We start from the raw sequence: 26544 nt of genomic DNA on the forward strand, positions 1-26544 counted from the left end.
TTGAAGTACTGACTTGTAAAAAGAAAACCAATAAATTACTGAAACAATGAAACAAATAGTAATAAGAATATATTAAAATATTAAGGAAAATGTACACGTGTAAGGTACAATTTTGATTCATGGTTTGAAACATTAAAATAACGAGTATTACATGATCATAACAGCCCTTCTCTCCTATGCAAAGATTATAATTAAAACATCGGGTTTTAAAGAGAAACTGGCACCAGTGGCTTTGTGTACTGTGCCATGAGCAAGGGTGAGCTGGAAAACCACAACATGGCTATTATAGAATGGAGTGACCTATGACAATGTGCAAATCAAATTCACTCAAGAAGAGTGGGCTTTACTGAATGAATCCTTCCCAGAAGTCTCTACAAAGATGTGATGCTGGACACCTACAGGAAAATCACTGCTATAATATTATATTTCAGGCTACAGTTTAGAAGACCACAATATTGAACACTGTCAATGTTCTAGAAGACATAGAAGTCATCTTCAAAGGCATGAAAAAATTCATACTGGAGAGAAACCATATGAAAGTCTTCAGTATGGTGAAGTCTTTGCATGTCACAGTTGACACCAACTCCATATAAGAACACATACTGGAGAGAAACCCTACAAATTTAATCCCTACAAATTTAATCATAGTGCTAAAGTCTTTTCACAGGTCTGTAGTCTCCAATATCATAAAAGTACACATACTGGAGAGAAATCCTATGAATATAACCAATGTGGTAAAGCTTTTGCAAGTCATGGTCAGCTTCAAAGACATAAGAACACGTACTGGGGGGGAACTTATGAAAGTAATCAATGTGATAAAGCATTTGCATATGTCCGTAGTTTCCAATTTTTATGAAAGAGCACATACTGGAAAGAGAGACCCTATGAATGTAATCAATGTGGTAAAGCCTTTTCATGTCACAGTACTCTTAATTCATAAAAGAACACACACTTGAGAGACCCTGTGAATATAACCATCAATCTTTACCAGGAAAAGACCCTGGTAAAGCCTTTGTAGGTACCATAAATCTTTACAACCATCAAAAAAAAAAAAAAAAAAAAAAAAAAAAAAATCAATATGGCAGAGAAACCCTATACATGTAAGCAGTGTGGTAAAGTTGTGCACCTTGCATATCACAATAATCTTTGAGGGCCTGAGAAAATTCATACTGAAGGGAATCTTACTAGAAAGGATTTGGTGAGATCTTCAGCCAACACACACTGTGTTATACAAGATTCTGGAAAGAAAAATATGACAAGTGTCGAGAATCTGTTCAAACATTATAAGGTCTCTGTTCTGTTTGCAACTGCAAACTCACGTGGACAAAAGTCTTATGAATTCACTGATAAGGGAACCCTTTTTTGATTTCACACTTTTCGTTAATTACATAAAAAAAAGACACCTCATTCAGATTGATTGATTTCTCTAAATCCAATCCTACATGCTTGCTTTCCGTTATGCAAACCAATTCACGATGAAGGAAAACTGTTAAGACTCAACATCTGGGTTATAGAATGATTGCTTATAAGAGAAAATATTCACGTGTGGAAATCTGCTTGGTTAAAGATTTGATTTAATTATGTGATGTCAGTGTGTAGGTTTGTGACTGTTCATGCTTGTTCCCAAGAAGGTTAGACCCTTGAGTATCCCTACAGCAGGAACTATAGAAAGTTCTCAAAACCCTGACCTAGGTCCCGGCAATGAACTTGTCATAATTTTGCTCATCCATATCCCTAACCCTATACATATTTTACATCGTTTTTGTATCATCTTGATATCAGGTAACAGGGAAGAACTCATGGAAAAGAAAACCCAATTCATGTAATTTGGTGAAGACATTAGACATCATGCTTGTCTTTAGTTTCAATAAACAAAATTGTTTCATGTGGGAAAAAAAACACCATCAACATATTTATTTCATAAGTGTAATTACTGCAGTCACATTCTTTTTATACTTTTTGCTTTCTTCTTTTATGACTATGATGTCTTTCTCCATCCCTGAAATAAATAGGAATAAAATTATAAATGAGAGACATTTTAATATTAGAGCTTTCTAATAATTCAACAGTAGTATTTTTTAACCAGACATACCTATGATAAGTTAGAACATGCATTTAGAACTGAACACTTTTTTTGGAGACAGTCTCACTATATAGCCCCAGCTAGCCTAGAAGTTACTATGTAAACCAAGCTGGCCTTGAACTCAGAGATCACCTGATTCTGCCTCCTGAGTACTGAGATTAAAAAAGACACACATCACCACTCCTAGAGTAAAAAGGGAAAGTCAGATTACTAAAATTAAGATCAAGATTAAAATACGGGTAAGCAAAATGAGGAAGTCCTAATTAGGGAGAGGAAGGGAGATAAATACAAAAGAAAAATAAGAGGGCAAAATAACAATAAAGATGTCTGAACAAAGTTACAAGGGATTTTACTACTAACTAGCTAATAAAACAAAGACAAAACCATCCTACACCTAAGTCTCTTTACAAATATGATTTATATGAAATTTTCTCATCTGGGCTGACAATGTTCCCTCCAAGAGCCAAAACAAAGATCACCTAACAAAACCTCCAGCACCAGACATGAAAAGCCTTCTTTTGACTTGTTGATGAGGGTTGTCAAAGAAACTCCTAAAACATTACAGCTATTATTTGTTCTTCTTTGTCCCACAGAGGTGGAAGGTAAGTCCCTATGGTTGAAGACACCATGTACTTCAGACACAGGTACCAGAGACCCCTGAGCTGGAACTGAATAAACGCCTTCTCCTTCAAGACAGGCTTTCAGGGTACCAGAAGGCACCATGCAAGGTTCCAAAGGAGCAAAGCAACCAACAGTCCTACCCAGCTCTGAACCACAGCAATGACCAGCATGGCACAATAGCCCTAAGGGTACAAGAGTGGCAAAAATACCTTGTTGATAACCAAAACCTCTCTAATTGAACATAAGACATGCTCAACAAGAGGGAAATCATGTCAACTCTGAAAAGAGTCAAAGTACAGTTTCTAGGAGATGGACAAGAGTTCACCTATGGGAGTCAGAGGGGTAACTAAGCAAGCATTTCCTCTTCGTAAGAAAACTAAATCACAGCTAGCTTTAGACCTACAAACTGAGTAAGAGTACCATTAGCAAAATTGTCAAGACAATACAAAAAGCTTTACCAGGGCTAGAGAGATGGCTTGAATGTTTACTGCTCTTCCAGAGGACCTGGGTTCAGTTCCCATCATCCAGGCAGCTCAAAAGTGGGCATAGCTACAATTCCAGGGCATCCAATGCCTTCTTCTGGCCTCCACAGGGTGCATATAAGCTCATGCAAGCACATACACTTATATTTTCTTTTTGAGACAGGGTTTGTCTGTGTAACAGCCCTGGTTATCCTGGAACTCACTTTGTAGACTTAGGCTGACCTTGACCTCAAAAGATCCCTCTGCCTCCTGATTACTGGGATCAAATGTGTGTACCACCACAACCTGACAAATAACTTAAAAAAAAAAAAAAAAAAAAGATCCACTAATTCTTTACCAGTGGCCCTAGAGACACATGTGAAAGCCTACTATTTGACAGCACTGGGCACATCAAATTAAGAGCCAGGCATGATGGTGCATACCTTTAACCCTAGCACTTGGAAGGCAGAGGCAGATCTCTGTTGAGTTTAAGACCAGCTTGTTCTACATAGTGAGTTCCAGGACAGCCAGAGCTAGTCAGTGAGACCCTGCCTCAGAAAAACAAACAAACAAACAAACAAACAAACAATAACAACAGCAGCAAAACTAAGTAGGACATAGCCCTGCCTTCCAGGAACTAAGACTTTCTTGGGAAGAACCACTGAGTACAGCAAACAATATCATACTAGTTAAGAGCATCCTTTTTGCTTGAGTAAAATAGGGCTCAGGAAAAGGCAACTTTACCAAGCAAACCTTAAAAAAAAAAAAATTATGCAAAATGGCATAGATATGGATGAGAACTCAAGGCAGGCTAGCCAGGGCAGATTGTGCTCTCCACAGGGTAACAGAAAGTACAAGAAACAAGCAGAAACTGACCCTAAGTGCTGAAAGCCATTCAAAGGAATGTGAATTTTGCTGCCGAGTTTTAAGAGAAGAAATGGAATCACAGAGGGTAAGTTTAGAGACATCTACAGCAACCCAAAAGGTGACCATTACTCTCTAGTCTAGACAAACAGCAACAGGAACAGAAGGGAGGCACACAGCAGAATGGACAGGAATTTGGACCCCACCAGAGGGTAAGCAGTAAGTGACTACCTGACTTCCTTAGGTAAATTTGAGAGGGTTATCCTGCCAATAAGGACACGAGTGCTAAACTAAAAAACAGTTTGGTCAGAGCCCTGGTGAATGGGACACCCAGGGGGATGAGCAGGAAGCAGCTGGCATACAAGATCAGATAGCTTAAATTTATTATTTAATATTAATTCATATCTCCTAGTTAACAAAATTATACTACCAAGGGTAAAGTGTAAAATTTACTGATAAAAACTGAGATGTGCCAGGCATGGGTGGCACATGCCTTTAGTCCCAGCAGGCAGATCTCTGTGAGTTTGAGGCCAGCCTGGTCTACACATCAAGTTCCAGGACATGCTCCAAACCAGTACAGAGAAACCTGTCTCAAAAAACCAAAATAAATAAATAAAATAAAATAAAATAAAATAAAATAAAAGAGATGTGTCTGATTCTAAAAATATTTCAACTGGGAAATTTGTATGAAAATTAAGAAACAAACAGAAGAAAGATCTAAGCAAATATCTTAACACCACCTTACCTAGACATTACTTTCATTTGTCACGTTAAGAAGTGATTGGAGAAAAAAAACAAAAGATGGAAGACAAGCGGAGTGGGGGGGGAAGGCACACCAAGTTGGTCATCTAGTTATACAAGGCTAATTGGCAGGCAGAGGCAAGAGGATCACAAAACCTGCCTGGACTCTCTAGTGAGTTCAAGGCCTGACTGGGTAACACAGTGAGGTTCTGTCTCAAATTTTTAAAAAGGAAAAGGACTGAAGTTAGAGCTTAGTAGTAGAGCACTTGGCCTGCAATGCATGAGCCTCTAAATTCCATTTCCAATACCACAGAGAAAAGGGGCTGGGGGAGGGCAATGTTTTCTCATGCACAGAGAACTAGGAACCACAACTCTACAGGGTTAAGTTATGAACCAAGTAATGGTGAATCTGAAGAATTACATGAATTCCTCCCCTTCTGTAACTTATTCCTCCAAGTTATTTTCCTGCATTATACAACAAAGTCAACAATAATGCATAATTCGGGGGTAGACAGACTCACCTATCTTTCCTTCTTCTCGACTCGGAATTTTTATCCTTATTTCTTTTTCGCTTGTGTGGGCTCCTACTCCGAGCCCTTCTATGTCTTGAATTTTCCACATCCAAGTAACTTCCACCAGACTGCCGTGAGTCTACCGAAGCCGACCGCCTTTCTTCATTCCTGTAATAAAGAAATACAGAAAGGGGCATCCATCAGTTCCGTTCTCCACTGCATGCTCAGACCTAATGTATAATGTTCTGTATCACACCAATGGCAGCTAGGGTGTAAATAAACAAGCATAATACCATTCAGACAAACAGCCCCTATAATGGTGCTTACTTCTAGTTCCCTAACATGGTTGTACATCCTTATGCCTGGCAACATCACAACTCTGAGAACAGTAATCTGAGCACCTTCAATAATCAAGCACCATGAATCACAGTATGTTACCAGAGTCTTGGAAACGCTATGGTTAAACAGTTCATATAGACGACATATTAAAAAGATACTACTGTGAACCAGACATACAATGTATAGCACGAGGGGCACACTACACAGCAAATGCATGGCCCTGAGCTCAATACAATGAGAAAATTAAATAAGCAAGTGCTTTATCAGTAACGACGATGACATACTTTTCAGCACCATCTTCGGCTCTTTCCTGTTCTTCCTGCCAGTGGTTACTGAGTTCTTCCATGTGCACCTTTATCACATCCCGAATTACCTTGGGAGAAGTAAAACCAAATGTCAGATAAGGAAGCTGTTCTAAACCTTAAGATCATAAAACCAGAAAATAGGGTTCAAAGCATCTGTCACTCTTCTGAAGACCCAAGTTTGGTTCTCAACACCCATGTGGTATGGCTCACAACCACCTACAACTCAAGATTTGGGGATCTAATGCCCTCTTCTGGTCTCCTTGGGCACCTGCACTCATGTACATATAACCACACACAACATGTAATTAAAAGTAAATTTTTTTTTTTTTTTTTTTTTACTAAGGGCTATGATATAATGAACTATGAGATGCATGCATTTAGGGACTATAAAAAAAGGCACTAGTCACACTAATGAATAAATGGTAGATAGCAATATTTTTTCAATGTTAAATTTCAAGTTGGAGCTTTGTTATGACTAGTTAAGAAGAAAATAGCCTTATTCTTTGGAAGTACACATATACTATTTTGGGATAAAGAATCATGATGTATGGAACTTATTCTTGGATAATGCAAGAAAAAAATGTACAGATACAAAATAGTAAAAGATGTACAGAAAGGAAAAATGGTGGCTGGGTAACTATGCCTATAATCCCAAAAGAATTCTGGAATACCGTGGGCTACACGGTGAAACACTACTGAGAAAGGGCAAGCAGATATAGAGATAGACTAAAGAAATACAATGACATGAAGGCAGAAGGAGGGACCATTTGAGGTGAAAGAGGGGAACCAGCTTAAGAGGGGGAGGGGAGTGGAGACAACAGAAGACAGAAGATTCGTGAATAAGAGCAAAGAATAATGGCACATGTACATAAAAACATCAGAATGAAACCCATCAGGTTACAAGTAAAATTCTTAAAAATTAAAAAAAGAATGAAGGAACAAAAAGGAAGGGGTGGATGGAAATGGTGAGTGTACAAGGCACAACACTCACAAGTGTAAAGTTGTACAGAATTCTTATTGTTGTTCCTAGTCTCAGAACTTCTGTATGAAACATGTTTTTAAATCTTATAACTAAACCAAGAGTGTGAAAATACTACAGAGTGTGAAATACTATAGTTACTTCACAGATGCTCCCCCAGAGTCAAGTCCACACACTTGAAGGTTTTTTCTATCTTATCCACACGATCAAGCACAGGACTGGTCCCATGGAAGACAGATAAAACCAAACCAGAACTGACACTTCTCTCCTGCCTGCCAAGGAAATTTTTCAAAGTATAGGAAATAGGGGCAATTACCAAAGAAAGACCACATGAAGTAGCCCATGTCTTTAATCCCATCAATTGGGAGACAGTGGCAGGTCGATCTCTCTGAGTCCAAGGCCAGGCTGGGCTACATAGTGAGTTCCAGGACAGCCAGGACTACACAGAGAAATCCTGTCTGAAAAACAAAGAGAAAACCACTACAGTTCAGACCTGACTGGTTTTTCCCTCCCTCAGAAAAACTTTCGATAGTTCCAAAAGCTAATGGCTGGTATTTACTGAGGAATTTCTTTTTCTCTTTTTCTGAGACAGAGTTTCTCTGTATAACTAGCCTTGCCTGTGCTGGAACTTACTCTATAGACCAGGTTGGCCTCAAACTTAGACATCTACCTGCTTCTGCCTCCCTAGTGCCCAGATTAAACGTGTGTGTTGCCACTGCCCAGCTGAGGGTTTGTATTATACTGATTAATCATCATGATAATTCTACAAAGGTTGTTCTATTATAAAAAGGAGGGGGGGTTTCTCCCAGAACCTAAGAAAGCTCAGGGGTGCTACAAACACTGGCTGTTCTTCAAAAGGTCCTATTTCAATTCCTAGCACCCATATGGTGGCTCACAACCATCTGTAACTCCAGTTCCAGATCCAACACCCTCTTCTGGCCTATATGAGCACCTAAACACACATAATGCACACACACACACACACACAAGCATACAAATAAAAAAAAAAATCTCAAAAACTTAAAATAAAAAATTTCAAATAACTCATGCAAGTCAATGACAAATAGCAGAGTCAACTCAAGTCAAGGAATATGGTGTCATACTCCCTTAATTCCAGCATTCAGGAAGTACAACCAAGGAAGGTCTGTGCATTTGATACCAGAATAGTCTACATAGCAAGTTCCAGGACAGAGAGGACAATATAGAAAGCCAGCCTCAACTCATTACCCACCCTTTCTCAAGCCAAGGACAGGTGAAAGCCCAAAGTTACACTCTCATGACAACACTTTCTCAAAAAGAAGTGTCTTTAAAAGGTTACACAATCTCCACAGATGATGTTAGCACCTAGGAAAGCCTTTGTCTGGCAAAGAGGTGGCCTGTGAACACTGGGCAAATACAAACTAGGTGTGGCACTGCGGTGATATCTTGCTTGTACAAATAAAGCCTGTCTGAAAGTTAGAGAATAGAGCTTGCCACTAGCTAACCATACAGGTCTGGAGGTCTGTACAGGCAGACAGGAAGTGAGATGGCTGGGTGGAGAGTGGATATAAGCCTAGAGAAATAGAAACTCGCCCTTTTGTCTGCTGAGATGCTAAGGAGGTAAAGTATCACTGTGGTTTGCTCCTTCTCTCTGGTCTCTCAGCATTTTCCTCTATATCTGACTCTGAGTTTTCATTATTTAGACCAATTAAAAACTCCATTTACATTTTGGCACCCAATGTGGGGCATGAACCCACCACCAAGGGATTAAGAGTCTTATGCTCTACCAAATCAGGACACTTCAGGAAAACCTCCAAGGATTAGAACACTTCAGAAAAACCTCCAAACAGACTTAGAAAACTATGGGAAATTTTTATTTTCAACACAAGTCTGCAAAATTATGTGACACTTACCTCAGTGTATGACTTTTTGGTTATATGAACATTTTTGGCTCTGTAGGACTGGCGTCTTCTTTTGTAATCTCTCACTTCTGCCAAGATTTCCAGGTAAGATTTGGGACTTTTTCGGCTATTATCTAATGGAAGAATAAAATTATTATATCCTTAGAAGCTTTTAAATTCACATGTGTGTGTATGTATATATATGTATATACATATATATACATACACACACACACACACACTCTATATATATATATTATATTATGCATGTTTCTGGGTCTGTCCATGTGAATGAGGGTGTCTGTAGAGTCCAGAGGACAACATCTGATCCCTTAGAGCAATAGTTACAGGCAGCTATGAACTACACAATGGGGATACTGAGAACCAAACCAAAGTCCTCTGCAAGAGCATTACAAGCTCTTAACCACTGATCTACCTCACTATCCTCACTTTAAAATTAAGAACTTATAGTTAGGAATAATCCTGTTCAGTATGTTTCAATGTAACACACAAAAAGTTTCAAAATATTCTACATTATATATACAAACAGGCTATTTTTAATCACTTTTTTAAAAAACCCATTAGGTAAACATAGAATTGTTCAAGTCCACAGATTACATAAAAGTACCATTCTTATAGGTGGAACTATAGTAGAAGTCAAAGTAAAACTCCATTCATAAGTAATTCCATTAATTAATAATGTCAATATAAGATGATACAAAAACCACCTTACCCCACCTCAAGTGGCACAAAAATGAAATCACTTTACTAACACTCATAAGACAGAATGCCAAGAAATGTAAAGAATGATATTCATCTTAAACCTTGATTGACTTTAGCAGCCAAGTCTACAAACAGATCGCTGTCGTTTTCTATGACTTGAGAACCAGATCGCTTCTTCTTTGTCTCCTCAATAACAAAATCATAAAGGGCAAGACGATCTGCTTGGGTAAGGTCACAAATGGATCGTTTGTGATTCAGAGGAACTTCAACAGGCAATGAAGAATACATTCCTAAGAGAAAATAAGACAAGAGTAAATGATGATGCATGTAGACTTACACAGTCTTTAAGTATGTACTATAAGAATGAAAAATTAACACAAGCTACTTTTCACATACAAAAACAAACAAACAAACAAACAAACAAAAAAAGGATGTGGTAAAAAATAATGTCCATGGGTGTCTGCTATTCTCTCCACACAGGCAGTAATAACCACAGGAAATGACTTGCTCATCAGAAAGCCTGTTTTCCCTTCATGACGATGTCTTGCCATGTTTGCCAGGCTGATGCAGACTCTGAGCTTCGAAGGATTCTCCTGCTTCAGCTTCCCAAGTCACTAGGACTAGAGGCACAAGCCACAGAAACAAGCTAAGAAAGCCTCTGGATAACTTAAGAATGACCTTTATTACAAAAGGAGGGATTATTTCTGTGATATGCCTTTTTTTCTCATAAAAGCTGAAAATAATTTTAGTAGGCAATGAACATTTTTAGTCCTTTTGAAAACAAACTAAAGAACTATCAATATGTGTAAAAAAAAAGCTCATATGAAACATTTGTAGACATTCAATACTCAAGTTCGTTACATCTGTGCAATGACTAGAATAGGGAATCAAAAACTGTAAATTAAGTCATGTATGATGGCACATACTGGTAATCCTAGCTCTCAGGATTAAGGAGATCACAGTCAGGACTACACAGTGAGACTTGTTTTATTTAAAAGTAGAAATCTTAAAGTTCTTAAGACCAGGAGAATATTATTTAAACTAGTTTTAATTTCCAAAAGAGAAAGTATGCTGGCTTAACTAAACCAAATAGAAAAGGTAGCAGCAGCACACCTAATTAGTTACGATCATTCTAAACTCTGCTGACGAACAAACAATAAATAAATACAATACCTTGATATGATTGATGTATTAAAACATCGAAGAAAAATTTTGAGATTCAAACATTCTCAAAGAAATAAAATGGTTGTAATTGTAAACAAAGCAGTTGAAAATAGTCTTCCTACTGCAAAGAGAACATCAGTACTAAAGGAATGCTAACGTTTGCTAGGTCACCCTAAAGGAGTTAACAGGAGCTCTCCCCAGACCTCATTAACATCTCAGATAAGAGGCAAAAGAAAAATTCAAGTAAGAGCATTCACAGAACTAAGCTTATAAAAGAGAGAAAGAGAGAAAGACAGAGGGGGGGGGGGGAAATGACTTCACATTTCGCCCTTCTCCACAAGCTAAGGACAGCTCAGTGACACTGAGGCTGTGGTTTAACATATGCAGATAATGACACCTGGACATTGTTACAAGGGGTTCGAAATGAGTGGGAATCCCTCTTAAATCAGCCAATCACTCTGATGCTGAAGCACTATCAAAAGACTATGTAGGCAGGTGTTAAACATAATATACAACATAAAACTGGCTTTGGCAGCCTAAATCCTTTGAATATCAGCTATAAAAATCTGAGAGGAAAAATACAAAATTTAGAAAACAGTGCAATAATCAAGTTCAAAGTTCTCTTTTATTCATTAATCTTAAACTTCTTTATGATAGAAACTAATACTTAAACTTATATATGCAATCAGAATTCCAAACCAAGACTTCTAAGAGTGACAGGTATTGAGATAAAGTCAGAAGTTTCAGTGATACTTTTAAAAGGATATCATTTGCAAAAAGGATACTGCATATCTTTAAATAAGAAGTACATTCAGGTTCCTAATTCCTCTTTATACTCACCACAATTACTGAAAAAGAAAAAGTACAAAAAAGGTTAAGCAACAAACTACATTTTAAATCTCTCAAAACAGATTATTTGTGATTTAAAAAAAAAAAAAAAAGGACAAGCGCACTTAAGCAAGCTTTATATATAGGAAGTGCAAATTTTCAAACTGCAAGTTTCCATATGGTTTATGTGCCGTAAGTCTATGTCCTCTTCATGCATTCTATAATTGTGGTAAAATATAAATGAAACACAATTCATCCTTCTTATCAATTTTATTTACACAGGTCAGAGAATTGGACCAGACTTCACCATATGCACCCATCACCTAGTCCCATCTCAAGAATTCTCTATTCCAAAATCAGACTTCATTTACCTTAATGCACATTCCATCATGGGAAAACTTACCCATGACAAATGTACTTTAGTAATAGGAACTGTCTCAGTGTGGTACCTCCACAGAGACAGTCCCTGACATTAAATAAAAAGAAAAATAAGGTCCACGAGAGAAAACTAACTTGCCCAAATATCCCTCCAAGGCTCTTCTATGGGACACTGATAGCAAATTATTCACCATGTCTCAAATATGTGTCATGAAACTTACAACAACATGAATGCTTAATATCGGAAAGAAAAAAAATAAACCACTAAGTACAAAATTACTACTAATGATCAAAACTAATATCTTTGTTATAAAAGCAGTCAAAATAGCTGCACAAGACAATAAACACCTAGGCCTACATAGTTCCCATCATGTGGAGGTCAGCAGAGCTTAGGTCTGACACAACAGGCACAATGAAAACATTCACTGACAAAAGACTTCCGTTCTAGTACATCTTAAACTATTAATAAGATGAAGAAATGCATATTGCTTCATGTTCACATAAATAAATAAGAAGGTGGTTAAAGAGATTTTTGTCCTCAGGACACAGAAGTGAAAATATCTAAGATGTAAGTAGACCACAAAGACAGTCCTAATTTTAAAACAATGCAGATCCCTACAAGGGATTTAAACACATTCTTAAAAGATTACAGAGGACATTAAAATAATGATTCAAAGCAATCAAATCTTAAAATAAAATTCAAAGTCAAGTAAGATTCTCTACTGGGTTCAAAGTAATTCAATACCCGATACCCAAAAACCCAACACAACTGTTTCTGTGTTGAGCTGAGCTCAATGTCTAGTTCTATAAATTCACACCCTGGGCCTTTTCTAAATCATTTACTTATATAAAGCTCACCCATGTCAGGCTGACATTTTATGCACATTAATTACTATAGCACTTGCCAGATCTATTCTCAAAAGATAACTGTTCTACTACACAAAAGAGCAAACACAAATTACTTAGCAAGGGTGAGTAGTAGGCTTACTTTAGACTGGATGTGAGCAGCACTGACATGAGCATGTGTGTGCAGTCTGATGTTCTCACAACGATGTAATACATGTGAACAGCAAAAAGAACCCCAGTCCATGACTATGACTATATGAAGGTCATTTGTAACCCAAAATAGAAGAACTCAATGGAGAGCCTGTGACACAAGACAGATTTTCATTCTGGATGCAGCCTTGCTTGCTACCCAGCAAAGGTGAGTTTCTTCCCTTTGTGTTTCTTCACATATATGGAGGGGAAAACAATTCTCTAATGTAGCACAAGTTTGTTGGAAAAAAGAAATGAGACATGCAAAAGAGCTCTGGGATAAAGAAGTTTAAAAATAAAAGGGTTAGCTGGATGTGTAGGGCGTACAACATTCACAAGGGAGGCTGAAATAAGAGCATTGTCAGACTGAGGGGGCCCAGGCCAGAGATCCTGTCTGGAAGAAACAAACGGGGAAGGTACAGAGGAGGAGAGCCTTATTAGAGAACAAAACCACCAAAGGCTTTGTGAACACACACACAAGGGTTTGATCAAACTGCCCCTAGTAGCCAGTTTGTTTCCTATCTGTAAAATATAGGCACTGGACTGCATGATCCAAACACTATTTCAACTCCAAAACAAACTAATCTATCTAAACCAGCTAAGAGTTTAAAAGTCAAGACACTCAAAAAAAAAAAAAAAAAAAAAAAAAAAAAAAAAAACTTCATTAAAAAAAAAAAATTTCATTCTACTACTGGTCTATTCAAAGCACAAATCAGGAATCGGTAAATTTGAAAGCTGAGTTGAAGCCAATAGGCACCAAAGTGGGAACTTTGAAAGAAAATAAGAAAAGTGTTTAGGCTGACAAGGTGGCTTGTCACCAAGCCTGGCCACATGAGTTCAACCCTCATAAGTCACACTGTGGAAAGAGAGGACTGACTTCCTAAAGTTGTCCTTGGACCTCTACATGTTATAGCACCTCATGTGCCAAGCCCCACCACACACAAACAAATGAAAAATGTGTTTCTGGCTACTGGAAGTAACTAACACAAGATATAGGTTAAAAACAAAACAATCTTCCTTCTAAAGTTACAGTACAACTCAGGAGAAACCAAGTCTAGAGAGTGGCACATGGCCTCTGGGGAAAGACTGAAAGGAGAAAATCTGCATGATGACACCAACATGCATGTATGTGTGCATGCCTGCGTGCGTGCCTGCCTGCCTAGAAAGACAACCTTGGTAAGAGGAGCCAGTTGTGCTCTGACTAAATGTCACACCCAGATTCAAAAATCAAAACTCTTTATTACCTTATTTCCTTCCTTCTTCCTTCTGTTGGGGTGAAGCTGTTCTTCAGCTTATAGTTAAAAATATTTTTAATTCTAGTTTCTGTCAAATTCTGAGGCAGAAACATTTTAAAACAGCTCTCAGCTGGACATGAGAATTCACAAGCCCTCTAAGACAAAGGGAGGTAAACCTCCGTGCTTGTGCTTTCCTGGGGCATTCAATGTCTCAGATGTCACAAATACAAACTTAGGAGGGAATATTCTAAGAGCAGCAAAGGAGACTACACATTGAGCAGCATGTACATTTCAATATTCTCAAGCTCTCAGGGTCAGATACTTACACCCCAACAGAACAAAACAAGACACCCTTATCTAATACACTTATTCACTAAATAATCTGGTTTTAAAAAAACTCACCCACAAGGCAATCACACTTATCAGTTAATGTCAAAACAGCACCCCTGGCTGAGATGGTGTTAGAGGGAGCCTCCCGTGTTATCTAAACAGGACATAGCTAATAATCAAGTTGAAACAATGTAAGCTATTCCACTGTTAAGTGTAAAACTGATCCTTTTCCAAAGTAACTGTTTCACAAGGATTTTCTTGAGAAGTAGTATCATGTTTATATGAGAGAGAAAAGAAGTATCTTGATTCACCACTTAGCTGAACACTTACTTGGAGTATAACAATCCCCATCTTTCACAGCTGCAGTTCTAGCTTGTTTAATTATCTGGAACTGTGAGTCCTTATCTGAAAAAGAAAAACCAGAATCATGGCCTATATAAGAATTCTTTCTGAGCTAGCTACAGCCTAAGAGGTGATCAGTTTCCAATTAGTTCAGAAAACATAATCAGGCGTTCAGGATTAGCAGGTACAAGCAACTAATATCTCTTAAGAGTCCAGACACCACTAGAAGTGTATTAGATTTATCATAATCTTTACAGGGTGTTTCCCTGACAAATAAGAAACTCTAGGTTCAGTCTCCAGTACCACAAAAGAAAATGAAACGTAAGCAATAAATTGGGCAATATCTCACCAAAAGTTACATATCTAAGTTGAATCAGGACATTTGCTTCTAAAGGTCAATCAAGATTTCACCATATATTACTAATAACTGGAACACATTTCCCATTCCCATCTTCCACTTATCTTCACATTGTATGAATCATGATCCTACCTTCCCTTTGAGTCTTCGGTCAATGTTGTATGGTCATAGTTTTGTTATAACCAAGAAGGGAGGTATGCATCCTACTATAAAATTGTTTGGTTTTGAGACAAGGTTTCTCTATGTAACAGTCCTGTCACCTGAACTTGTGTAAACCAGTCTCAAACTCACAGAGATCCACTTGCCTCTACCTCCCTAGTGCGGATTAAAGGTGTGTGCCACCATGCCTGGTCTATACCACACAAAATTTTGCAGGATTTTCACTCCCTGTTAAGATAAGCCCAGTCCTATTTTTACATTACATGAACTATCTTCATTGTATATTAATTGCTATTATCATTAATCATAAGAATGTCTACAATACCCGTTCTTTTGCTCCAGAAAAATACAAAAACTTGACTATTTTTCTATTATAATCGAATATACTTACTCAAAGTAACTGAAGGAATCTTCAAATTCTCATAGAAAACAGCAGGATTGTACATTTCATCCTAGACAGAAAAAAAAAAAAAAAAAACAAGACAGAAACTTTAGCTAATATTCTTAAGAACTGCACAATTGGTTGTTTGAATACTACTATGTAAATATCTAACAATTTGTGAAGTTAGGCAAAGCACTATCTATTCTACAATGGTTCACAATACACTCGCCTGACTTACTAATTACATGACAATGTAATAAACTAATTACATGACACGATGTAATAAACTAATTATATGAATTACATGACATGATGTAATAAACAAGTGTTACCTCTTCCTCTTTAGCATAACCCAGCTTTCTCAATCTGCAAGATTCCATGTGCTTTGCTAGTGATGATTTAGGCATATGATGATTGGAATCATAAGGGCATATCGTGATTTCATCCTGCAAAAATCAAACAGAAAGAGGAAAATAGTATTTAAACAATAATCTAGTACTTCCTTTTTTGTAGCACTCCCTTCAATGTGGGTGTTTATAAAAAAGGGGAATTCTCTCAATGCATCAGTCTAAAGCTTCAGTCCTCTCTCCAGCCTTCAGAGCTTAACTTCCTCTTTTTCTGATTTGTTTGTTTTCAAGACAAGGTTTCTCTGTGTAGTCTTGGCTATCCTGGAACTTAAGTCTGTAACTAAGCTGGCCTTGAACTCACAGAGATCTTCCTGCTTCTGCCTACAGAGTGCTGAGAATATCGTTATGCGCCATCATCACCCAGCTGAGCTTAACTTCCTTAATGATTGATTCACTGTCTCCGCAGACTCACAGCCATTGATAAAAGTTTACTTATATACATCTGCCATCACTGCCTCACTGGCACCAGCAATCTCCCCACTACTGAAGCCAAAAAACATGCTTTGTTGTATTTGAGCTCCTGGTCCTGGGACTCCTGGTACATTTTGCTCTCTCTTTTGTTGTTCGTATGTACACATGTATATAGGGGCACATGTGTAAATGTGCATATGGAGGTCAGAGATCCATATCAGGTGTCTTTCTCAGCCACTCTCTACCTTATTGTTTGAGACAAGGTCTCTTACTAAATCTGAAGCTCACCTAATCTGGCAAGATTGGCTAGCCAGCAAGCCCCCATGGCTCCAGTACTAAGGTTGCTGGTTCTGGGGAGAAGCAAGCACATTATCAACTCAGTGACCTCCCCAGCCCATGTTTTATTTTGTTTATGAGGCAGGCTCCTGCTATGTAGCCCAAGCTGGTTTTGAACTTATGACTGTCTTCATACTTCAGCCTCCATTGTGCTGGGTTTTACAATCACTCGTCACCACATCTAGCTCCTGATAAATGTTTCTACCCCTCTGGTTATTATTTGGTTTCCTGCAGTTGCCCCTTTTAAATACTGATATTTCGTGTAATTATTAACCTCTTGTCATTTGATAGCACGTTTTCCTAGCAATATTCTGGTTTCAATTCTCATTATACTTTAGTTTCCCAAATCATGTGTCTCTCCTGGGTACCTTATACGAGGAACAAGGTGGCTCGGATGGTGAAGAATTCACCAAGCAAGTCTGATGACCTGAGCTCAATTCCTGGAACCCACACAAACTTGGAAAGAGAGAAATGATTCCAAAAACTTCCCTGACCTACCCCACATCAAATACACACAATAATGTTCCTTAAACCTTTTAATAATTATCAAGTACCTTGTACCAAAAATAAGTGTAATATATTCATGATTTGTATGATGGTTGATCTTTGTTGTCAAATTGATAAAATCTAGACTCACCTAGAGCCTCTGGATCTATATCTATGGAGAAGCATCTTGATTAGGTTAATTTTTGAGGTTGAAGATGGTGGGTTGCCCTTATTTAACAAAACAAACAACAATAAAACAAAATTCTCTAGTATGACTGACAAGGACCTTTAGGCTCTAACCACCTACCTATCATCACTCTATTCTGCATTTATATTAAGGAGTCCTGGTTGGTCTAGAACTCACTCTGTAGACCAGGCTTGCTCAAATTTACAGAGATCCACCTGCCTCTGCCTCCCAGGTGCTGGGACTAAAGGTGTGTACCAGTATGCCTGGCCACAAGCTATCTTCCTAATGTTCTAGTCACCCATAAGTACTTAAAGCTCTCTAATCTTATCATTTAAGCCTGTAATTCCACATGTGCAAATGCTTTCTCTGTGTTTCATCTAGCCAATTCTACTTATTTACTTCTCAGCTTTGAATTTTTTTTGGGGGGGGGGTGGGCAGGGCTAGGGAGACAACTCAGTAAAAGTAGCATAAGGACCTGAGTTCAAATTCCCAGAACCCATGCAAAAGTCAGGCATGGTTAATATGTATCTGCAATGTCTGTGCCCCCACTATGAGACAGGAGAGCAACAGGAAAATACCCAGAAGCTCATAGACCAGCTAGAATGGTGGTGTATGCAGTATCAAGACAACAAGAGACCTTGAACAAGGTAAAAGTCAATGAGCCATAACCCAGGCCATACCCCCATACACTCACACAAAATTTTTTAAAACATACTTTTCCAGAAGCATTTACTGACCCACCATAGCCTATAATAACCAGCACTACAAAAATTTTAACTGTACCCATCACAGACTTTGTCATACAATAATACAACCGCTGTCATTTCTCTGTATCCCCCTCACTGGTACCATGATAAAGTTCTCTACCATGCCATTGTATTCCACTAAGCAGTATCGCAGAAACATGGAAGTTCACTAAGTATCTGGATTGTATCTATCCTAGAAATTATCAATGTCATTCTCCAGTTTTGTTTTTTTTTTTTTAAGCCAGTTACTCTTCTGAGTATCAGATAATCATGTACTCCACAGCTTACTGTCAGTATCTACGGATTTTACAAAGGAGTTTACACACAGCAATTAAGTACCCAGATTCTCAGAGGCCAAAAGGCCTGCATTCAAACCCCAGCTGCCATTCAGTATCAGTGTATCCATTTTGACGTTTTTGTTTTCTCATCTGCAGAATGCTGCCAATCATTCTCAACTCAGAGGGTTACAGTGAGTTTTAAATTATGTAATGCAGTGCCACATATAAATTGTTAGGTGTTAATACCCTGATGCTGAGTAAACAATGATACAGAAGGATATAGTGGGCCCTGCTCAATGGCCTGGAAATTCCATAAATTATCTAATACATAAATTCTCAGTTCTCCCCCAAATCCACTTTACAGCACTGTTACTAAGTTTTAATCCATGAGTTACAATTGGTCAATTCACAACTCCAAATATACTTGTAAAGGAACAATTTTCCTTTTAATTTCCACTTCAAATTTATTAGTGCGTAGCTCAAATGTAAACCAAACATCTCTTAAATATTTCCATTGGCGTATGACTTAAAACTTTTTTTTCCAGCAAAATAAACGTAGGGGGGTTAAGAAATCACCGCGCAATGCAAATTCCCCTTCATCCTGACCTCGTCAGAACAAAAGTCAAGATAATTCATTCAAATACTCTTCTTCAGGGTCAGCTGCGGGCTCCCATTCCTTAGTGGAGTCCTTCCAGCTTTCCTGATACTGACTCTTAACGCAATGCGGAATCCTTATGACAAATGACAAAGCAAATCGCCAAACCCACCAGCAGCACCCGCGGGACACGCACCCAACGAACCCTGCCCCGCACCGCCCCCCGCACCGCACCGCACCGCACCGCACCGCACCGGAGCGCCCGGAGAGACCCGGACCGAACGCGCGCCTTCCCCTCGGAGAGAAGCCCACAGACCCGGAAAGGCCGGGCCACCTCGTCCCTCACCTCGGCCTCCGCCTCGTCCCCGGGGTCCAGCTGATCCAGGCTCCATCCCAGGGACGCCGTCACCTCCTCCAGAGTCCGGCAGCAGCTCTCTACGAACTCGCTCAACTCCTCCTGCAGCCGCCGCCGCTCCTCCAAAGGAGGAGGCTCAACATCCATGGTCTCCGTCCGCCGCCCGCAGGAAGTAGTCGAACTGCGGGCCGCGCGCGGGCTTCTGGGAGCTGTGGGCGGGGCAGAGGGTTGGCACCAGCCTATAGGAAAGAGCCGCGGGAAGGGCGGAAGAGGTAGTTTTGAAAGGTGTCTTCCGGGCTAGACTTCGTTTGCTAATAGTTGGTTTGTACTTGCAGCCTGTCTTCCCAGAGCATCATTCCGCATGCATCTTCAGCGTTTTTAGTAAAAATGATTTATATCGACAAGAAAGCTTAAATAATATCAAAAATATGTCGCTGTAGCCTTCACCTAGCTCATTAGCATTTTGCCACTTTCATTTACTCTAAATGTCTTCATAACTTCCTGACTCTTCATCCCAGCTATTCGAATGCACGTGCTCAGAATATTTTCCTGTTTGAAAAAACAAAAAAGATATGATAAATTAATCTAACGCATAGTTTAATTGTTGTCTGCCACATTCTTCCTACAACAATTTTGTTATATTTTAACCAATTGGCTATAATTTGTTAAAATCTCTTCTTTAGGAAGGACTCCTCAACCCCCTCTTCAGTTCCCCCTCCCCTCTCTGAGACTGTCACTGTGTAGGTTGGCTGTCTGGCCTGGAACTCATTTTGGAGACAATACCTGAGATGTCCCTGCTTCTGCATTTCAAGTACTGAGATTAAAGGCTTGCACCACCAGTCTGCGGTAGTTACAGAGAAGAGAAGAGAAAGGAGACTGAAAGTTTTCTTTTAGCCCTTTGGTGTTACAAGTGGTAGCTGGTAGGAAAACGAAGAAAATGGGGGAATGTCAGATGACAGGTGTTTCTCATGCCCAGTCATTTCTGAGCATGGATAAGACAGAGAAGTCAAGAAACAAAAATAATAATTAATTACTTAATTAAAAGCCAGTTAATTTAGTTCTGGAAACCAAATTACTTTAGTGTCAGTAGTTATTATTATTTACCCAAAATGGAAGAGCTTTACAAAATGGCGTGACCATAGATAACACAGATCATAAAGCTTTTTCCAACACATCCATATAACCCTCCACTGACCCATTCTTACAAGTTAAAAATCATTCTTCCCATATAGTGTCACGTGTTCACATTTATTGATAGACATTTGTCTCGGTTTCTTTTCTGTTTCTTTAATAAAGTATTTTGACAAAAGCTATTCAAGAGGGTGTCATGAAATATCCACATCTTATTTTATCACAGCAAAGAAAAGTAACCAATACATGGGGGAAAGGGTTTATTTTGGTTCACAGTCCAGGGTTACAGTGCATCATCCCAGGAGATACCACTGTGGTAGGAGTTTGAGGAGTCTAGTCACACAGCATTCACAGTAAAGAACCAGAGAACATGGTATAAGTGCATGCATCCCACACTCAGCAACCTCACCCCTTCTCATTCAGTCCCGGGCCCAACACATGAACTGGTACAGATTACATTCTAAGTAGCAGCCAGCTCAACCTGGCATGAAGAAATCTTGGGAATGATCTCCTGAATGATAGTGAGAGCAGACAGGTCTGACTGAGCTCATCATCACAAGCAATCAACGGCAGTCACTCTTGGATGGCTTCTGACACTTGCCAGCCCTCACTGTTATTGATGTATATGATGATCAGCTGACATCCCTTCCTTCTGCTATGAAAGAGCTTGAAACAAAAAAATTGCCCTAAAGGAATTAGAAAATGTAAGAAACCTGAAGGTGGCATATGTCTAGCAAATAAACTAAACCGAGTACTGGAGAGATTTGAACCTTTCTAGTTTAGAAGGTTTAGGGCTTTCAAACAATCATCTGAAAACTCTGCCTGCTATTTTTGTTTTGTCTATTCAGTCTGTGCAATCCTGTCTATATAGTAGACAACAAAGTCTGCCTACAGAAATAAGCAAAACAAAAAGATTAGAGCATTTGGGCTATACTTCAAGTCTCTCAAAGCCTGTGCCTCCTGAACTGACCAGTGTGGAATCATTAGAATTAACAGTAAGGAAATGGAGTGTTCTACTGGAACCTCCTTCAGGCAGGCTATTGAAAGAATTACATGTAGATAAGACTAGACTGAAACATTAGGACAGTGGTTCTCAATCTTCCTTATGCTGTGAACCTTTAATTTAGTTCCTCATGTTGTGATGACCCCTGTGGTTGTGAAAGAAAATGGCCCCCAAAAAGAATGGCACTATTTGGAGGTGTGGCTTTGTAGGAGTAGGTGTGGTCTTTCTGGAGGAAGTGTGTCACTGTAGAGGTGGGCTTTGACATTTCACATATGTTCAAGCTATGTCCAGTGAGACAGACCACTTCCAATTGCCTTCGGGAACAAGACGTAGTTCCCTCTCTGTTCTCAGGTTCTTCTCCAGGGCTATGTCTGCCTGCATGCTGTCGTGTCCCACCATGATGAATCTCTGAAACAATAAGCCACCCCATGAAATGTTGCCATGGTCATGGTGTCTGTTCATGACAATAGAAACTCCAAGGTATCCCCAACCACAAAATTATTTCCATTGCTACTTCATAACTGTAATTTTCCTACTGTTATGAAATGTAATGTAAATATCTAATATGTAGGATATCTTAAATATGACCCCTAAAGGAGTCACAACCCACAGGTTGAGAACCACTGCATTAAGTGAAATGTCTCAAGCCTTGGATGTGATCCTTGTGCCAGATCTGAGGGACAACAAGTTAAACTCTCCCAGATGAAACAGCTCTGCTGTCACCTTCTGGAAAGCTTGACTAAGCAACAATGATATCAGTAGTCTGTCCTATCCATTGGGAAACCTTCATTTGAAATTCCTGGCACTAAAAAAATAATCCTTTACAAACCATTCAAAGATAAATAGTAAGCAAAAAAAAAAAAAAAAAAAAAAACTAACAAATCAAGCTTAAAGAACAATGACTGTGGGACCAGAGAGTGCCTTGTCACTGCCAATGAATCCTGGGTCAGTGATCACACCATTGACACACTAAGGCTGCTGGACCAGAGTGATAGACATGCAACCTTCATTCCCAGTGACTGTGTTTGATGCAGTAAAAATATCATCACTTCCACAGTAAGAATAGTCTGTACGAATGTGCAGAAAAATGTGTACATCTAAAGGACTAATATATGATGTCAATCTTAGTTTCAAAAAGCTTTCCTTTGTATCGTGGGAGTTAGGCGTTTTCCACAGTTGGATGGTTTTAGATCTGTGAACAAACATTTTGAGTTCTAAGCCTGACCAAGTCAGCATTGCTAGCAGAACTACAAATGATCTACCCTTTCTCTGACAAATCAGAGGGCTGCCTGCAGTTCTGCACCCCACCTGCCCTGGAAGCAGCTCTGATGAACTAGCATTCAGGTTGGTTCCGTGGACCTCAGACAATGAAGCTGATGGAAAATGTGAGCACCCGAGCCTTCCGCACAATGGCCTGCTTCAGACTCCCCTGCAGCTTAGGAACTGTGTGTTTGGAAACACTATTGCTCGATGGAAATCTGTTACACATTCCTTGAGCAAGCATATTAATGAAAGGCACAGACATTGTGCTGGGGTATGAGAGAACAAATTCCTGCCTGACATATATTTGGCTTCCCCATACTAGGAATGGTCATCCTGGAAAGGCCAGAGCTAGCCTCCACTGACAGTATTCAGTGTCACTAGGTAGTCACAGGCCACACTGTATTCATTGCCACTAAATGTTTTCTTGTTGAGAGTTTAACAGTTTTTAAAGCGTTCTATACATTTATAATAGTGTTGGCAACATACGGCACTGTAGTATTCAGATAGTATTCACACACATACTGCTTTGAATATTTTTAATTTTAAAAACTATATTTCTTTTTTATTTTTGTGTGTATTGGTGTTTTGCCTGCATATATGTCTGTGTACCACATGTGTGCCTGATGCCTTTGGAGACCAGCAGAGGGTGTCAGATCTGCTGCAACGGGAGTTACAGATGGTTCTGAGTTACTATGTGGGTACTGGGAAATGAACCATGATTTACAAATTCATTCCCTAATAATATAATAAGAAATTTTATTTAGTGGCATGTAGTATTTTCATAGTGACAAAGGGATCATTTTTATAAAATGCTCTTGCTTCTTTTGTAATCCATATACTGTAACCTGAACATGATTATCCAGTTACAGCTTTTTGTTAGGGATCAAAATCTAAGTATTATTCTTTGAGATTTAAAAGAAAATATGACTTTCCATCACCCATGATATGACATTTTGATGTGGTTGGTTTCAGGACATGTTTGCGTCAGGTTTTTGGTTTGGGCTTTTAACTTAACTTAATATGCCTGTGGGTGCACTTCAATCCAACCTGGAATATCTTTTAATTTCAGCACTTTAATTTTAAAATCTGCTTACAGTGGAGGTTCAGACTAGAGTAGCAGTTATGCATTCACTCTCTAAAACGGAATTTAATATAAGTAAGCTAGATTCAATAACAACAAAATGTAAACATTTTTGCTTATAATTAAGTTATCAGAAGCAATTTTAGTAGCCATCCTGGAACTCATCGTGTGATTGTGTCAAGTAACCCATTCAATAGCAGGTGTGTCAGCAGGCCTTGACCTTACGGATGGTTGGGGACAGGTCATCATTAATAATGATACATGCTACATGTTCATAATAAAAAGTACTATCCCCCACAGAGGGATGCATGCTCATTGGCTCATCTCAGGTGACTGTAGATTTTGTCATCTTGACAGGGAACACCAACCACCCTCGCATTCTGTCCACATCTCTATTTTGTTATTTATTTCATCATCGAATGCAGGTGTGCATTTAGGTTTTAAAACTCAGAATCATTATCTGATTATCATTATAATTCTTGTTAATACCCAAATGATGCAGATTTGGCCAGTGGAAGTCATCTCCCTCCCTCCTCCGTGTCTTTGACAAAGCTCTATCAGTGTCAGGTGTTTTGTGTTATACCCAAATGAACCTCTTCTTTTGTAAGAGTCATCCTTTAGTCTTCCTGTCTCGTTTGGACCCTCAGAACTGAATCTCTCTTATAGTTGTATTAGCAGATTGCCAATTATTTCCAAAGACAAATAGTTATAGCTCCCACCCTTTACTTTTTAATAAGGAGTAAGGCCATTCACGAAACAATTTAAAAAAAAAAGGACATGAGTGTACATGACACCAGTAACACCCAAAGTGGGCCAGCAGCTTCAAGGTTGAGCTCTAGAGTCATTATTCACACTCCACCCACCGTGTCTTCGCTTTTTACTTTATTCTCATAGCCAAGTGGTAGATGTAAGATCACAGACCCAGTGGTTGTGTCTTTTTCTCTCCCTCCCTTTCTCTCCCAGAATTCAGGCTGCAGCTAACAGATCCCTGCTGTGCAGATTAGAGTACACAGATGAGGTGAGATAGGAAGCCACCCAGCCCACTCCCACCCCCATAGCTGCAAGACAAAACTCATAGTTCTACCCAGTACCTGGCTCCTTGGCGTGGAGACTATGTCAATGCACGCTGGTTAGTTTTTGTGAATTTGACACAAACTAGAGTGACCTGGCAAGAGGAAATCTCAACTGAGAAATTATTTCTATCTCACACATGTCCACAAGCCAACCTGATTAGCATGACTCTTGTGCAACAATGGCATGCAAATCCCCAAAACATTCCATGCTTTTTATCACAGGAATAATTGCATACCCATATTTACTGCTGCACTACTTATAACAGCTAAGATACAGAGCCAATCTAGGAATCAATCAACAGATGACTGGATAAAGAAAACATGGGTATATATACAAATATACAAATGGAAATGTGCTCAGCTGTGGTATGTGTAGAAGTGCAGGAAAAATGATGGAGCTGGAAATCATTACGTTAAACAAAATAAGCCAGATTCAGAAGGTCAAGCATCATGTTTTCTCTCATAAGCAGAATTCAGATGAGTGTGTGTGTGTGTGTGTGTGTGTGTGTGTGTGTGTCCAGAAAAAGGATTGAGAGGGGGTGTGGCCTAAAGGGAGGGGGAGGGAGGAGTAAGAGAGAGTAATGGAATACATGTGACATAAAAGCAGAAGGAAAAAACCATTTGGCGGGAGGAGGGCCAGTAAGAGAGGGGAGAAAGGAGAGCAGTAAGAGGGACAAATAACAAGAAAGTGTAATGGTATGTATGGAAACACGATAAAAAAAGATGGCCCAGAAGTTAACCCTGTGGCACCTGAATTGCAGCCCCCCCCCCAGCCTCCAGAACTGAAGGGTAATAGATTTGCTTAAGCCTAAAGATCTGTGGTATGTGATGGAAGCCTGAGGTGGTTAAGAACCAACCAGGTCTACCACAGGGACTTCCTGAATGCTTCCTCCCCTCCCCACCTTCCCAACCACATCAGTTTTCTTCTTTCCTTTAGACTTACAAGGGCTATTTTTATACTATGTTTCTCTAACCTAAGACCTATGGCATGCCATATAGAACTCAGCGAGTGAAATGAACTTCAAGTCCTACAAATTAGGAGCTGGACTGTGAGGGGGGAAAAGTACTAGGAAGTAAAATGACTACATTCAATGAAAATAAAGGTAACTTTCAATTGGTACCAAAAATCCCCAATCAGTAGATCTAATGATTTTCTGGTTGTGTGTTTAGCATTTTATTTACTGTTCCATATTCTTTCTATACAAAATTTATTTGTGTATATCCTGTTGGTGGATGGAAGTTATCCCACTAATTGTTTTGTGTTTTATGTGTATGTCTCCTGTACCCATCCAGCCTGCAAATGCCTTGCAGTCAATGGACTTGTAAATTCTATTGAATTCTAGCAGTACCTTTCCTAATACCAGACACAATACATATTTGAAATGTCTCCCATAGGCTTGTTGTGGAAGGGTTGGTCCACAAATGGTAGAACTACTTTGAGAGATGTTAGAAATTTTAGGGGGGAGGGGCCTA

General features: G+C 39.1%; 1 protein-coding gene across 1 annotated transcript; it reads right to left on the reverse strand.

Annotated features, from left to right (window-relative positions):
- Positions 1-1557: 1557 nt before the first annotated feature.
- Positions 1558-19701, reverse strand: Snrnp48 (small nuclear ribonucleoprotein U11/U12 subunit 48). The gene is made up of 9 exons (XM_051194419.1): positions 19512-19701; positions 16052-16165; positions 15729-15789; positions 14809-14883; positions 9610-9798; positions 8798-8919; positions 5906-5994; positions 5292-5450; positions 1558-1999 (listed from the first exon to the last, which is right to left on the reverse strand). Exons 1-9 carry the CDS (start codon positions 19665-19667, stop codon positions 1951-1953), a joined length of 1014 nt encoding a protein of 337 aa, XP_051050376.1. The 5' UTR covers positions 19668-19701; the 3' UTR covers positions 1558-1950.
- Positions 19702-26544: the final 6843 nt, after the last annotated feature.

Source organism: Phodopus roborovskii, unplaced genomic scaffold, assembly GCF_943737965.1.
Source record: "Phodopus roborovskii unplaced genomic scaffold, PHOROB, whole genome shotgun sequence".
Lineage (NCBI taxonomy): Eukaryota > Metazoa > Chordata > Mammalia > Rodentia > Cricetidae > Phodopus > Phodopus roborovskii.

Excerpts from the sequence above, each read along its gene's own strand:
- Snrnp48 (XM_051194419.1), bottom strand. The coding sequence starts at position 19,667 with ATGGATGTTGAGCCTCCTCCTTTGGAGGAGCGGCGGCGGCTGCAGGAG. Across the intron at positions 14,884-15,728 it reads GATTCCTTCAGTTACTTTGA|ATAAGGACTCACAGTTCCAG; the intron begins GTAAGTATATTC and ends TTTCTTTTTCAG. Across the intron at positions 5,995-8,797 it reads CCAAAAAGTCATACACTGAG|GTAATTCGGGATGTGATAAA; the intron begins GTAAGTGTCACA and ends ACTTCTCCCAAG.